This window comes from Sipha flava, unplaced genomic scaffold (genome assembly GCF_003268045.1).
Source record: "Sipha flava isolate LNK unplaced genomic scaffold, YSA_version1 125_pilon_pilon, whole genome shotgun sequence".
Lineage (NCBI taxonomy): Eukaryota > Metazoa > Arthropoda > Insecta > Hemiptera > Aphididae > Sipha > Sipha flava.
In genome coordinates this window covers 647,314-662,631 of record NW_020271751.1, presented here as the reverse complement: position 1 = coordinate 662,631, position 15,318 = coordinate 647,314, and the positions used below count along the sequence as shown (strand labels likewise).

General features: G+C 26.6%; 2 protein-coding genes across 5 annotated transcripts; one reads left to right on the top strand and one right to left on the bottom strand.

Moving 5' to 3' along the window:
• Positions 1-1,751: 1,751 nt before the first annotated feature.
• LOC112694206 (serine/threonine-protein phosphatase 2A 65 kDa regulatory subunit A alpha isoform) lies at positions 1,752-9,033 on the bottom strand. Its single transcript, XM_025569609.1, has 11 exons — positions 8,677-9,033; positions 7,162-7,353; positions 6,876-7,095; positions 6,340-6,500; positions 6,114-6,269; positions 5,421-5,743; positions 5,248-5,365; positions 4,986-5,151; positions 2,286-2,440; positions 2,082-2,224; positions 1,752-2,009 (listed from the first exon to the last, which is right to left on the bottom strand). Exons 1-11 carry the CDS (start codon positions 8,776-8,778, stop codon positions 1,898-1,900), a joined length of 1,848 nt encoding a protein of 615 aa, XP_025425394.1. The 5' UTR covers positions 8,779-9,033; the 3' UTR covers positions 1,752-1,897.
• A 236-nt stretch (positions 9,034-9,269) lies between these two features.
• Positions 9,270-12,236, top strand: LOC112694207. Of its 4 annotated transcripts, none has more exons than XM_025569614.1 (4): positions 9,270-9,644; positions 10,466-10,590; positions 10,748-10,901; positions 11,010-12,235. In XM_025569614.1, exons 3-4 carry the CDS (start codon positions 10,765-10,767, stop codon positions 12,166-12,168), a joined length of 1,296 nt encoding a protein of 431 aa, XP_025425399.1. In that variant the 5' UTR covers positions 9,270-9,644; positions 10,466-10,590; positions 10,748-10,764; the 3' UTR covers positions 12,169-12,235. The 4 variants fall into 4 exon arrangements, with proteins under 4 accessions (XP_025425399.1, XP_025425395.1, XP_025425396.1 ...); XM_025569613.1 differs by lacking the exon at positions 9,270-9,644 and adding an exon at positions 10,204-10,285; XM_025569610.1 differs by lacking the exon at positions 10,466-10,590 and having other exon boundaries at positions 9,270-9,660; positions 11,010-12,236.
• The last annotated feature ends 3,082 nt before the right edge of the window (positions 12,237-15,318 follow it).

Genomic DNA, 15,318 nt, shown 5'->3' with positions numbered 1-15,318 from the left:
GACTGTTAAAGCCATGTTAGTCGTAAAGCATTATTTCACCGAGAACTGTTCTGAATTTCATGATTTTTTGTTGAGAAATAAGAAACTTTTAAACCAAATACATTCATCGGAAAAATATCTGCCAAAGAAGTCAAAAAATATAATAATAAATAACCAAGCATCAACTTCAAATATAATTTAAATCATATTAATTTATATTATTAACAGTTGATAATAATAAATACTAAAATATATTAACAACTTGTAAAATTGTGATCCAAAAATGTTTATTTATAATAAAAAAAATTAGTCCCGTATTTTTGTATTTTAAATCTGGTCACCCTATACCCGTCGGGTATTTACCTACAGCACATCAATAGTTATACCTAGTTCTATTAAATTACGTCAACAATATTTCAAGATTAAGATAAGAATAATATAATCTTAATTTAATTCAGGAAGATAATTACTATGATTTTTTATGTAAGCGTGGTTGCTTTAAGTCCGGGGGGTTTTAGGTGAGGTTCAGGAGGTCAGCTGATCCACAATTAATATTTGTTGACAAAATTGGCCTCTTTTTTTTAAGTGTGCCGACTATAAGTTGAAATTATAACTAAACTAAAAAATTCTCCAGTTTCGACCCCCCTCCCTCAAATGATATCACTGGTTTATTTATATAATAAAATAAAATATCTCTATGCCAGATCCCATAAAATAAGGTAAACGTTTACAATTATTAATTATGAATAAACTTAAAAAAACCAATATATGATCATATTGTTTTTTTGTTTTAAGGAATAAATTTATAATCCATTTTCAGCTCTAAAAATTGGCCTCTTGAAATAGCCTGATTCACAGTTAGAGAATTGTGCAGGTTGAGCGCCTATTTTAAAAATAAATATCAGTGCCCTCGGCAATTGCCGAGTATCTGGATGAATCAGACCGACACTGAAAACTACTCACAGTTATTTGTTTGAATCATGTGTACATTTCAAAATACATTTGACACAGAGACAATTTAGTTCAATTTCTTAAATATTAAGTATATATTATACTTGTATGGTCTACATTATATAAGACAGACATTAACTATGTCTTTTGAGATCATTTTTTATACACTTCTGAAATATGAATTATTATAATTAATATATTTGTAATTTATGAAAAACGCTTTAATAAATAAGGTATAGATAATTAAAATAAAACAATTTTAATGTTGGATAAAAGAATCGTATATTTTAATAAAACATTACTAAATTGATATATTATCTAGGATAGTTATATGGAATCACTTAAATTTTTTAGTAGGTCTTATATTTCAAACTAATATGATAATAATTTATACCATATCCATATTTATAACATCAATTCATTTTTAGCCATTCTAATAATTGAAGATGTTAATATATCATTAGCATTTGATTTAAAACATAGTTTTTGATACCACTAAAATCTTATGCAACCAAATAAATAGAAATTAAAAAGAAAAATATTGTATTATTGGTAGCTATAAACATAATGATTATTGTTTTTATTCAATAGTTTATAAATACATAAATTAAAAATTTAATTGTAATGTTGCAATCAAATTTTCGGAACTAAAATCAACATTAATGTGTAACCATAACTAATATTATGTAACATAGATTTATTTTTAAATTATAACATAAATATTAATTAAATGGTACATCTAATTATTTTATAATTTAAATTGATATCTTAAAAATATTTAATTATCATAATATTGTTTTCAAATAAATAATCTACAAAAATGATAATTATTATTTTTGTATTACTGTTAAAAAAAATCATTTGTGTAAATTGGGAAAGGTAAAAATGCACAAGCTACAACAATGTTATAATAATTAATTTGGGCATTGATTAGGGTGATAGATATACATAAACAATAAAAACCATATTAGTTACACGCAATTATTGATATAGCTTCAGCAGCAAAGTACTTAACATCCACATCTGTATCTGTATTTAATTTATCCAAAACAGGTTTTATCTGAGATTTTACCGCAGCACTAAATATAAAAAAATATTTAAGATGAATTATATTTAAAAAATTAATATAGTGTGAATAGTTATAAACATACGATTGTGCAACAATTGGTCCAATTTTTTGAAGTGTTTTGGCAACATTAAAACGTACATTAGCTACACTATCGCTTGCCATTGATAGAACGGTTGGTAACATAGTTTTAGCAGTTATTTCTGGACCACATACATCAGCAAGTTCCTGAAAATCAATAAAAATAATTATGAAACAAACAGCTAATATCAAATATAGGAATACATACATTAATGCAGAATAAGAATGTCATTCGGTGTAAATAATTTGGATCTCGGGCCATAAGTATAACTTTTGGTATAACAGATGTTTGAGCCCATTCAGCTCCAAATTTTTCAACTAGCTTTTTCAAGTTTAATGTAGCTGCTTCTCTTATAGCATAAACTGAAAAAAATACCATGTTTTAAATACTAGAATGCAATGTAAAAGAAAACATTTTATTAAAATAGCAAATCTGAATCTTGAAAATCAATCTTTATTATAAAATATTTCTTGTTATCTTGTCAAATCTTAAAATACAAAAAAAGGAATAATAATATAGATATAATATTATAATTATTAATATAATAATATTATTTATAATAATTTCTTATAAATAGACACAATTTTATATTTTAAATGAGTATATGCAACTCCAATTGAATAAACTTTCTCGATGATTTAATTTTTTATGAATTGATATACAAAAATTTTTAGAACATAAAAAAGCATATTTCAAGGTTTACAAAAAAAATGTAAAAATGTCTTTTAACTTCCATCAGTCTCTTTCCTTTTCAAGACAAAATGTGCAAAGCAATATTGATAAGCACATAACATTCGTAAGAAAATAAATTATTCAGTGATTGTTGATGAGATATAAAAAGAAAAATATCACTGATATCCATAAAAAATCTTATACCACAAATTAAGATAGATCTTAATTCATGCCTTATACTTATAGACTGGCCTTTTGTATACATAGAACGGTCATAGATAAAGGGTGCTCATCATGTGTGACTTATGACTGCACAATATTATTGTAATATCGTAGTGTATTATAAATAGTTACATGTTTAAACTTAAACATGTAAGTGCTCGTTCAAGTTTACTAATAGGAACTTTTTTTTGATACTTATAAGCAGTTAATTTTTATTTTTATTATTTAACATTATTTAAACATGTTATTTAATTTTTTAAATAAATCTGAATTTCAGCTACTATGTGACTACGTGCTATAATCACACATATAAAATATAAAAATCAATTAATACCAAATATTACCATGGTATAGATTAAATATGCCAGTTTGAATATTTTTTTTAAAAGTTAGAATTAATTTAACTATATTATAATTCCCTTGTTAAAAGAAAAACTTATAATTTTTATAAACTGTTACTTTTGTTTGTTTTTTCAGTATTTAATATATTTTTATGAAAAATCATATTTATACACATAAAAAATTATTTTGATGAAATTATAAAGCATAAGAACATCTTATTTTTAAAATTTTAAGCGCATATAAATCTGGTCTCTACTTATAAATAATAACAGAAGTGCACTTCATATCACTTATAATCATAGTTCTACATAATTTATAATGACGACGAAATACTTTTCTACAATATTTAATACTAATAAAACTATTGTTGCGTTCCATTAATGCAATTGTGAAGATTGTCAAATAATAAGTCAACTCTCATAAAATTAACAACTGTTATAGTATTTATTTAAGTTCACATATTTGTATATAAGAAATAATTTTAAGTTAATATGACTTAAGTTAACTGGTGTGAAGGTGCTTTCTTGGACAGGACTAAAACACATCTGAATATTGATCTGTTCGCAACCCCCTTATATACTCAGGTCTTGTGGGGATCAATTGTGCCGTGCTATGTAAAAGTTGTTCCTGATTATTATAATTGATTACTTTAATAACCACGCTAAAATTACTATTCCTACATCTCTCATATTTTGTCGTGCTTCTTTTAATTGCTTTTTTATATTATACTTTGGAATGTAGCCATTTAGTTCATATATAATATGTGTTAGTGTTACCTTCTGATTTTAATTAATTAATAATTCCTTTCTATTCATACGAATATTATTTATGATAATTTCCTGATGTCTATTATTTATGATTGATGTGGTTCCTCCTATGAAGTAAGAGTTGTAAGGATCTTCATCTATTTATATTTGTAACAATATTTCATACTGATGCCTTTCTATAAGAATTGTTTTTAATATTTATTACGTACTATGTATTGGCAATTATTAATATGTAATTGGCAATATAACTCATAAGGATATACATCTATGTACGTTTATAACACTATAGATAATTTATAAATGTTTGAGAAAATAAATATTAAAAAGCATTTAATAATTGTTTATAACTTTAACATACTTAATGATATATGAAAAATTAATTAATAATTATCAAACTGGATACCACAAATAATTGTAACACCAGTAATATTTTAAAAGAATATTATAAAATAATGTTTACTATTATCATTAAAATTTTTTCCTGAACAAAATTATAATTAATACATGAACAATTTTACTTTTACAAAAATTTCAAAAATAATTGATGATATTATTTTGATGAAATGTAAGCAAGAGATGTATTTAATTGGAATTTTTTAACTAATTATGGTAAAAAAAAAACCAATCAAAATAATTAATATTCCATAATGTCAAAAGACAGTACTATATACCATCAAGAAATACTTTCTAAAAAAAATATTTTTTTTCTTTGGTTAAGAAATCAATATAACCAATACCATCAAAACAACAAATTTCAATTAAACATAAATATAACCAATAAAATAGAGATTCACTAATTTTGCTACCTAAATAATCCTTATACATTTTTTATAATGTAAAATCATACAATCTTATGTAAATTAAATAGAAAACCTATACTTTTAAAATAAATAATTAAATTTACCATGATCAATAAGCCATGTCATACACAAGCTATTGAGTTTATCATCAAAGAACTGTACACCTAGTTGACTTGCTAATAATGGCATGTATTCAATTATTGCTAAACGAACTCGCCATTTAGGATCCTCAGCAAGTTCAACAATAGCAGGTAAAAGTGTTTCGGAGAGCTACAAATATTACATACAAAATAAAACCAATAACATGCATATTAAATTTATATGTTCATAAACAATTTTAAATAATGAATAAAATAAATGTAATACCCGTTGAATTCCAATCACTTCATTAACACAATCCAAATTGGATATAATGTTTAAACGCACTTCAGGGCACTCATCTTTCAATTGAGTTAAAAATAGTGGTAACAAATGGTCAAGAGTTCTAAAGTAAAAAAATTCATATAGATAATATAAATTCTAAGAAATTATATAAATACCTTTGTTTTCCAAGAATAGGAGATAATCCCATTATTACAGAAGCTAAAGCTGATTTGACATGTTGATTAGTATCTGCAACCAATCCTTTGACGACAGGTAAAATTGATGTCATAATAATAGAATCAACTGCATTAGATGTTTGTGAAGCATTTGGATCATTTGATAAAGCACCAGAGGCAACTGGAGGACATAAATTCCGACAAAATTCGCATACTTTATTGGCTGCAGCGGCTCTTACTTCAGCCTCAGTGTCACGTAATAGTGATTGAAAAGTTGGTACTAAGTCTATACGAGTTATTTCAGGTCCAACAGCTTTTTGTAACTAAAATAATATACATAAATTTTAAATAGATAAGATAATAATTATAAATTATGTACTGCATAAGAAATTAATTATTTAACAAAAAAAATTAATACAAATAATTAAATTCATATATAGGAAATCTGTAGGTTATTACTGAAGCACTTTGATCACTAAATGCAGAATACTTATCATAGATATACATTTTAAATTATTCAAGTGCAATAATATTTTAGATATTATTTATTCAATACAAAAAGTAAAAACTTAACAGCAATATTGTAGAATTAAATATAACATAATAAATGTGACAATACATATTTTAGAAAATTTATGATATTTTAGTAGTTGCTAACAAATTATTAATAATAAATATAATTTAAATAAATACTTCAGTAAATTTATCAGCAACCATGTAACGAACTCTCCAAGAACTATCTGAAGTACACAAACGTAAAGTTGGCATCACTAAGTCATTAACATCTTCGTGTGTAAGTAATGAAGCTATACTAACACAAGCTTCAATAGCCAAAAGACGGACAGAATCCTATATAAAAAAATATTAAATATGTTATACATATATCAGATAATTTCATAACACACAAATTATTAAGTACCTGTTCGTCTTGAGCAAGCGATGAAAACATTGGTATAAGATCATTTTTTAAAGAATCTAATTCAACAACTTTTGCGAATTCCCCTAATTTTCCAGCAGCAGCCCTTCGTACCATAGGAGTATCATCTTGACACAAATTACGGAAGTAGTTACGTAATTCAGCTAAAAATAAATTATTCATATAATTTCATAAAGTAATTTAAGTATTTAAACTTAGTGTTAAATTTAATTAAATATATGAATGATAATTAACTGGATAAATGTATGCAGATCAAAAATATCATAATAATTAAAATACTTCAAATATTTCAAATTTTTATAATATATTCAAATTTTCAAATTTTTTAATAACATTTTATACACAACAAAAATTAATAGAATTAGTAGAAACTGACCTTATAGTTATTTTAAAACAGAATAAAAATAATATTTTGGTATGTAATGCCAATAAATAAATTAAAATATCATATACTAATATTTACTTAAAAAAATTCATTAAATTTAATAATACATAATAATTTTACAGTAAATACTTACATTTAATCATTGGATTAACACGAGAATAACACACCGAGAATAAACCACAAGCTGATGTACGTGATGTAAACCAGTCACCAGATGCTAGTCGAATGACAAGATTGATAAAATGATTTTCTAGATCAGCTGGAGAATGCAACACTGCTATTTGACGAAGTGACTCAACAGCCTTGTCCCTAACAACCGTCTCCTCAACTGTAGCCAAAGATTCCAATGGATGCTATAGAGAATATTGTTGATAAATTCATTATTTTATAAATGAAGAAATAAGTTCTTGATTTATTACCAATAACGTATGGGCGTAATCTGGTCCTCCAACGTAATTGGTAAAATTGCCCAACTGTTCAGCAAGCGCCAATAAAACTTCATCTTCATCATAAATAGTTTCAGTCAAGAATGGTATGAGCTCAACTCTAGTGCGTTCAACACCAAGAGCTAAAGCAATCGTAGAAAGTTTCTTGATAGAATTCAGGCGTAACTGAGGAAATTAAAATATTTACTAATAGATATCATACCCAGGGGCGTGGTGAAAGACGTTTGTCTAATCCAATTGCTTAGCCCTAGAAATCTATCGAGGGGATGGGCATCCCTTGGCTCATGTACTTACAAACATATATTATTTAAATAATTAAATTAATCAGTTAATCACGTGCATTGAAAAATTATATAATATGCACATATTGAAGACAGGTAATTGAAAGGAGTTAAGTAAAATCATATAATACAATAGAATAGTTATATACATATATATTATGTAGTAGGAGAGGGGTGGTGGATTGTTTAAATACTTTATATATAGTTTGAAATATGCTTGCTTTACCACAGATCATTACCCTTATATCATTACCCACAGATATACCCTTCCTATACCATTATAATACAGGATGATTATGATATGAATCAGTTATTCTCTTCACAAAAACACTTTTTTATGTGTATTATTCATAAATATAAATACAAAACTTTAAATTTTATACTTAATGAGCAGGCATTTTTTAGTATCTGTAAGTATGTACTTCAATTAAATAATATTTTATACATGAAATGGCATCTTAAATATACTGTTGCATAGTTAATGTTATTTTAACTAATTAAGATTTAAAATAGTTAAGTTTGATGAATTTCAAGAGTTAATAACTAATGAATCTACAAGAATCACTTTACGTTATGATATATGTCTATCATAAATTGTATACTTATATTCATGCATTAAATCAAATGAAACATCTATAAGTATTAAGTTTTTATTTTTATTTCAATGCCAATGAAAACATTTTCTTAATAATTAAAAATGTGATAAATACTGAATAAGATGTAATACAAAATGCAATAACTATTTGGGTGGTCAATATAATATACACCCGACCTTCAAAAATTATATGAGGTACCTATATGTAGTCATTTACTGAACAATAATGTTTACAACAAAATTAATAACTAAATCAGCAAACAATATACAATTTCTAAAACAACAATCATGAATAGTTTGGCATACAAACAACACTACATATTGTATAATAGAATTGACAGGTATGTACTACACTATAGAATAACTGATTTTCATTAACCAGAATGTATGAAATCGGTTAACCTAATGACCCACCAATAACATAAAACATTTTATGATGACAGGTATTATTAAAAGAGACTGGTGGCAATTTAAATTAATCGATTCAACATATTTTAATAGCCTGGTGGTGGACAGAAATATATCTACAAACGAGGAAACTTCCAGGGATATAAGTGAACAAAATATTGCGTTTTTAATGTAACAACGACTAAGGACACTATGGACACATACCTGTACGTCTTCGTTTTTCAATTCGTCGATGAGTACAGCGATTGGGTACAAGGACGTGTCTTCGGGCGCAGGTTCGCCGGATGGCAAATTAGTCGCAGCCATTTATCGTTTGCGGAGTCGTAGAGTTATAGAGACCAATGCGCACACCAAATATACAAAACGGCGCACTAAATTATCATCGGAACTCGTCGGGTAACCGTAGATTGTCGATGTTCAGCAGACAACCCGTCAACCGAGTCAGGCGCGGTGCGGATAAACTGGTTGCAAGGAGAGAGATTTGCAAATCGTATACACTACTTACGCGAGAATCAAAACAATCAGGATACAGTGGAGACGTCCATTTTGATATTAAACATTTCCATGGAACAGACGCTGCGGCCGCGTCAGATTGAGGTTATTCCTGTGCCAGGTAACGGTACGCTCGGATTATCTTTAAACCTTGGTCGCGGCGTTGACGAACTGGAGGAGGTGATGGACTGGCGGAGCGAACGGGCGGTCGCGAGCTGCGCAGATAACGAGATATCGAAGCTATAGCGGATAACGACGGCGCGTGCTATAATCATGGAAAAACGTAATAACTGTTATCTATAATTGTGACTTGTAGATAATTACGTTGCAAACTCTCTTCGGACAACGCTTTCGAATATTTAGGTAGTCGTAATCAAAGATTATTACTTATTCTATTCTAGTACTTGGATGGATATGCATTTTTACCATGTTAAACGATGGGAATGAACGGCATTGTGCAGTGTTACGTAATTGTTTTAATATTTTAAAGACGTGTCCGTTCAAACTCGTTATTAAATCGCCTCCAGTAATATTTATGAGCAAGATATTTTACGTACTCTAGATATAGTGAGATACCGTATTTGTCTGTTCTGCGGCTGTGATTTGTTTGATTAAGTTCGCAGACGAAAACAAACATCAATTGTCCCCGTTCAATGCACTGCATTTGGACAGCTAATTGTGTGAGTGTTGCAAATTGTGAGTAACTACAGTTCCTCACAAATAGATTTCACCTAAAGCAGAGTAGAAATGCTTTGGGTAAAACCACTTGTTTGGCCTTTTTAAAAAATGAGAACCAACAATTTATCTTATATATATTTTATTATTGTTCCACTATTATACTAGATAGTTTTAAATTTGGTGAAATAGTATATGGCAGTGCAGTGGCATATTTTTAAATTTTTGTGGGGGCCTTACATTTTTCTAAAAAATAAATGATTTTATAATAAAAAAATACATATGGTATAAGGTATGAATAAATAATTATAAATATAAATTAAGAGTTATTTAGAACTAATTTATATAAATGAATGTTCTTTTCTATACCTTCGTAGCAAGTAATTTATGATTTGAATCTTTTTTCTTCTGGAGGGGAAAAGTTGAGACCTGGAAATCCCCTCCTGAAAATATGTCACTAGTAAGGTATATAAATACCCTGTAACTATTAATTTTTTTTAATTTAAAGTCATTAATCATTTGGATATAAGTTGGCAAGTACTATCCTACAGTGTTCCCTAGTGATAGGTGTACATATATATAAAATACTAAGTTGATGTATGCCAGTTTCAATTATTTGCAATGGGAATTAAATAACTTAAACATGGTAATTTTACTCTTAGTATCCAATAGTAATGAATATTTTTTTAAGTATGAAATTTACTGATTTTTGTTGTTTTTAATTATTTTAATAATTTAACTAATTCATTAATTTAATTAATGAGATTTTATGCAATGGAATCAGAAACTACAAAAAAAATATTTTTTGAACATGTATTTCTTATAGATTTACAGTATAGATGAAATAAAATAATAATTGGCCAGGGGGTCCAAGGGGTGAGGTGAAATTGTTTTCAATGTCTCTCTAATCTAAAGACTCACACTTTACCACTGCATTTCACTATTATTATAGTAAGTAAATGTCATTTTCTAGTGGATCTTTAGAAAGTACCTTGATTTTTCCATTAACCCAGAATTTAAATATCTTTATTAATTACTAACTGATATTTATATTTTTTATATGTTCTTATACTACACAAAACTGAATCCCAAGTAATTTTGATTTTAGGTGAAGCAATAAAAATTATGTCTAAAATTGATATGGTTGATTCAGAATTAATAACAAGACTGAATGAAATTGATTATCCAAATTCTTTAAAAGCATGGAGTGATTTAAACTATGTGGAATCAATTTCTTGTTCTTCTTTAAATTTAAACTATAAGTAATTAAAGTTAATATTATCTTGATTTTTCTAACTTAATTTAGTTTATTGTAACATATCATTGCTAAGTGATTTTTCTTTATTAATTATTTTATTTTTATTATATAGTGTGAATACTTATAAGGAAAACAATCCAGTACAAATTAATGAACTACATCTTCCACTTGAAATAATGGAAAGAATAGTTTATTATTTTGACGGAATAACTTTGCTCAAATTCAAATTATTATCAGAGACGTGTAATACTATTGTTCAGAATGTACTTCGTTACCATAAACTGTGGAAAAAAATTTGTTTAAAAGAAATAACTAAAAAATATTTTATTGAACTAATAAATAAAAAACTCCATGCACTTGTTTCATTAGATTCACTTTCAGAAATTGAATATGGACAGTTATACAAAAATTGGCTTCAATGGCAGTGTTCTAGTTTCAAAACCACACTCATAGGGGAGTATCATTTTATAGGTCAGGATGCTATAAATAAAATAATTTGTTATAAATATGATGTTATAGTTGTTTTTAAAAATTGTACATATTTAGTATCACTTTTAAAAAATGAGAAAAAGACTAACGCCTATGTTATTAAAGTTAATTCACTATCAGAACTTCAAAACATTTTCACTTTAGTGATGTTAAATCCTCAACACCAAATTTATGATGAAAGTGAAGATTTCAACCGATTTGTTACATGTCATCAAAAAGGTAAAAATGTCTGTCCGTTACATGGCACAACTGATGAAGTGTATCATGGAAACACTACTTCACATTACACTGGCAATCTTATTGATATGGATGCTAACATTTATATAAATACGTGTTGTTGGGTACGAGAAACATGGTATGAATGGTATTCCAACAATACTAATTTTGTCACTGGACATAAATGTAAAAATTTAAGCTGCACCATGTTTATTTCAGTAGTACATGGGGTGATTATCGGTCGTTTAAATAATTCTGTTGTAATTCATGGCATTTACAATAAATTATGTACTAAAGTTGATTCATGGTTGATTCCTAAATATACCAAAGCCACTGCAATTTATATATATACTAATATTTTGTTTATAGGAACACAAAATAGTTATTTGTTGGCTTATCGAATACAATGTTGGGACGATTTAATTAATCTCAAAAAAAGAAACAATTTATTAGAAAAAAAATTAGCCATTGGACAAATAATAAAATTTGATATTATGGATTTTGAAAACATAAGAGTAATAGTAGTTGCTTCAAAATCAAGTGTACTTTGGATTAAAATTAATTAGAATCAGTCATTTATATTTTTATTAAAATTTTTTTTTCCCTTATTTTAATATTTTAATTTCATAGCTATTCATTTCTGTACAGTCTTTTTATCTAATTTAAAATATAAATTATTTTTAATAATATGTAATATATTGTTATTTACAAACATATTCATATATATATATATATATATATATATATATTTACTATATTCAATATAAGTGATGTAAAGAAAATGTAAAAAAAATTTATAAATTGTATAAGAATAAAAATTTCAACAATTGAATTTTTATACACATTTTTTATCCTTCAATATCTTTATTTATGTGTCTCAAGTTCGGTGAGCTGGTTTAACTTCTTGATCATGATGTATTGTATCAAATCTGAAATATTAAAATGGATTAAGTTTTATATAACTTTTATATAAATTAAAATATACTAAATTTTTTTAATTTACCCTAAAAATAAATGTCATTGACAAATGTTTTGCTTTGATTATATAATTCGATAGGTACCTAACTTCTATTGGAAATTACTTCATAGTAATAATTATGATTTTAACATTATGCCCACATAAAACATTGAATGCAGGTACTTACAATAACAATCTATGATGTACATATAGTCTATTAGGGCATAGAGAATATATAAATTCCATAACTATTATAATCAACTGGGTAATTTTTCTCCGGAAAATGTGTAAACACGTAGAATATGCATGAAATATGCTCAAGTCCATAGTGGACAAGATAAGAGAAAATAGACTGAGATGGTTTGGGTAGGTGTTGATATGAGAGGAAACAATCGCAATAAGAGTGGTTATGAATATTAATGTTGAAGGGAAAGCAGGAAGAGGAAGAACAAAAAATTAAAATGTTTTAGCTAGAAATGCATACTTTAATCTGCACGAAAAAAAAAATACTGGTAATTATAAAAATAAACTTTTTAGTATTTATAAATTACTTAAGTACCTAGATACCTACTCTGTATCTTTGATTTTAACTCTCATAAAATATTTATAGATGTAATTCAATAGTTTTTTACATTATTATAAAATAAAATGGATGTAGAACTATGGTATGGATGCGATTTTTTGTATGGAGTTACAGAGCAGCATAGGTATTGTAGTCTTCAACAATTTTAAAATTTGAAAAATTTAATAAACTGTGTAGATAAAGCACAATCTCAATAACTATCAACAAAAAATATAAACAAAATAGTTCTGTTGAATTCAACTACCAAGTATAAATTAATTGTTATATTAATTTAAAATAAAAATTAAACTATTAAATTGTATAATCAATGCATTTCATAGGCGGATATCAAGGGGGGCTTAGACTCCATAAATATTTTAATAGCCCTCCCAAAATCGAAACTTTGTTAGAAATTTTATTCATTGTTTTTGTAATTTATTTATAATTATCTGTTCATTTTTTTTGAAAATCGTAAAATAAGAAATAATATAAAACTATTTACAATAGCATTAACAATACCAATTATATAGTTTGGCTACTTGCGAAAGAAGTTTCAGTGTAATGATAAAAATAAAAACTCGGCTAAGGACATTTTTGGTTCAAGATAGGTTCAGCAATCTTTCAATACTATATATTAAAAAAGATATATCGAAAAATATAAAAAGCGATGACATTTTAAGTATCTTTGCTAATACAAATAGTTATTTGTCATTAAAATAAAATATTAATTATTTTTAAATATACGTTATTTAGAGTTTTTTTAATACAATTTAAACATATCTACATTTCTAATGGTAACAATATTTACTTATATATGGGAAGGAGGTGTAGGGGCAAAGCCCTTGCGGGTTATTTTACATTGAATTATTATAGCCCCCCCAAAAATTCAACAAATTTGTAACTTATCTAACAAAATGGTTTTATTCTTGCTTTTGCGTTTGAAAAGTTCATGATTTCCTTTACATATATCTAAGAAGTTCTTTTCATTTCTATATTTAGTATGGAAATGCCACCGAAAAGTTCTAGACTTATAGATTTGCGTAAATATTTTTAATTAATTTATATTTAGAAAAACTCCTTTCTGCAGATGCTACAGTGACAGGAATAGTTAAAAATATAAGGCAAGCTGCTAGAATATCAGCACAACTTCTTGATAAATCCTTATCAATTATATAAAAAGCTAAATTCTGTATGGTCTTCAGTCAGGAGTAGGGTTGCCAACTGTCACGCGTGAGGCGGGACGTCCCGTTTCCAGGGCTCAAATAATGCGTCCTCCGATGCGTATATGCGGGACGCTCATTGTCCTGCTTTTTGTAAGCCTGTGTAAGTATTTTTATATAGAAGCCTTACATTTTTACTGTGCGCATTTAAAACTATTTTCCATCCCAAATTCCAATAGAGTCGATTGCACGTACCAGTTTAATCAAAAATTGGTAGTATTTATTGATTCAATTCAGTATTCAGTATACAAGTACTCTTTCAAAAAGAAAAAATAATTGTCTTATGATAAGGTACCTTTAATTGGGAAAAGTGCTTTATTTACTAATTTGTGTTAAAAAAAAAAATTTGTGATGATTACTTTAAAATAACGATTATTCTGTTAATTTTATATGAATATTTTAAATTTTAAATACAACTGATAACAATTATTAAAATCATTTTCTCTTGTTTCTATATATTTGTAAGCATTTCCCGCGTATAAATAACTGGTTTCCCGCTTATCTGTAAAAAAGAGCTGGCAACCCTAGTCAGGAGCGTTTAAACACAGGAATGCACCTTATGCATTCTGCACATGCACGTAATTTATTCACACTATCATGTTAGGCTGTTATCAATATATCAAATCGCTATACGATAATAATATTATTATAATAATATGAATTTGAAATCAAACTATTCAAAATTTGAACACACTACTTACGTATTTTACACCTTTTGTGCTTCGACCATTTCAATAAATAAATCATTATACATACCAGAAACATATAAAAAAAAAAAAATCAAAACAGCACTAACTATCTAATATGTTGAGATGGCTTTTAATAATGTTTATTTATATCTAAATTTACCCAATTACCTATTTGAACTTTTTATAAACCAGACTTTATCAAAATTTATTATTTATATATATATTTACTAAATGTTTTATTGAGTATTAATATAATTCACAAAAATCTTAAACATAAAAATTCAATA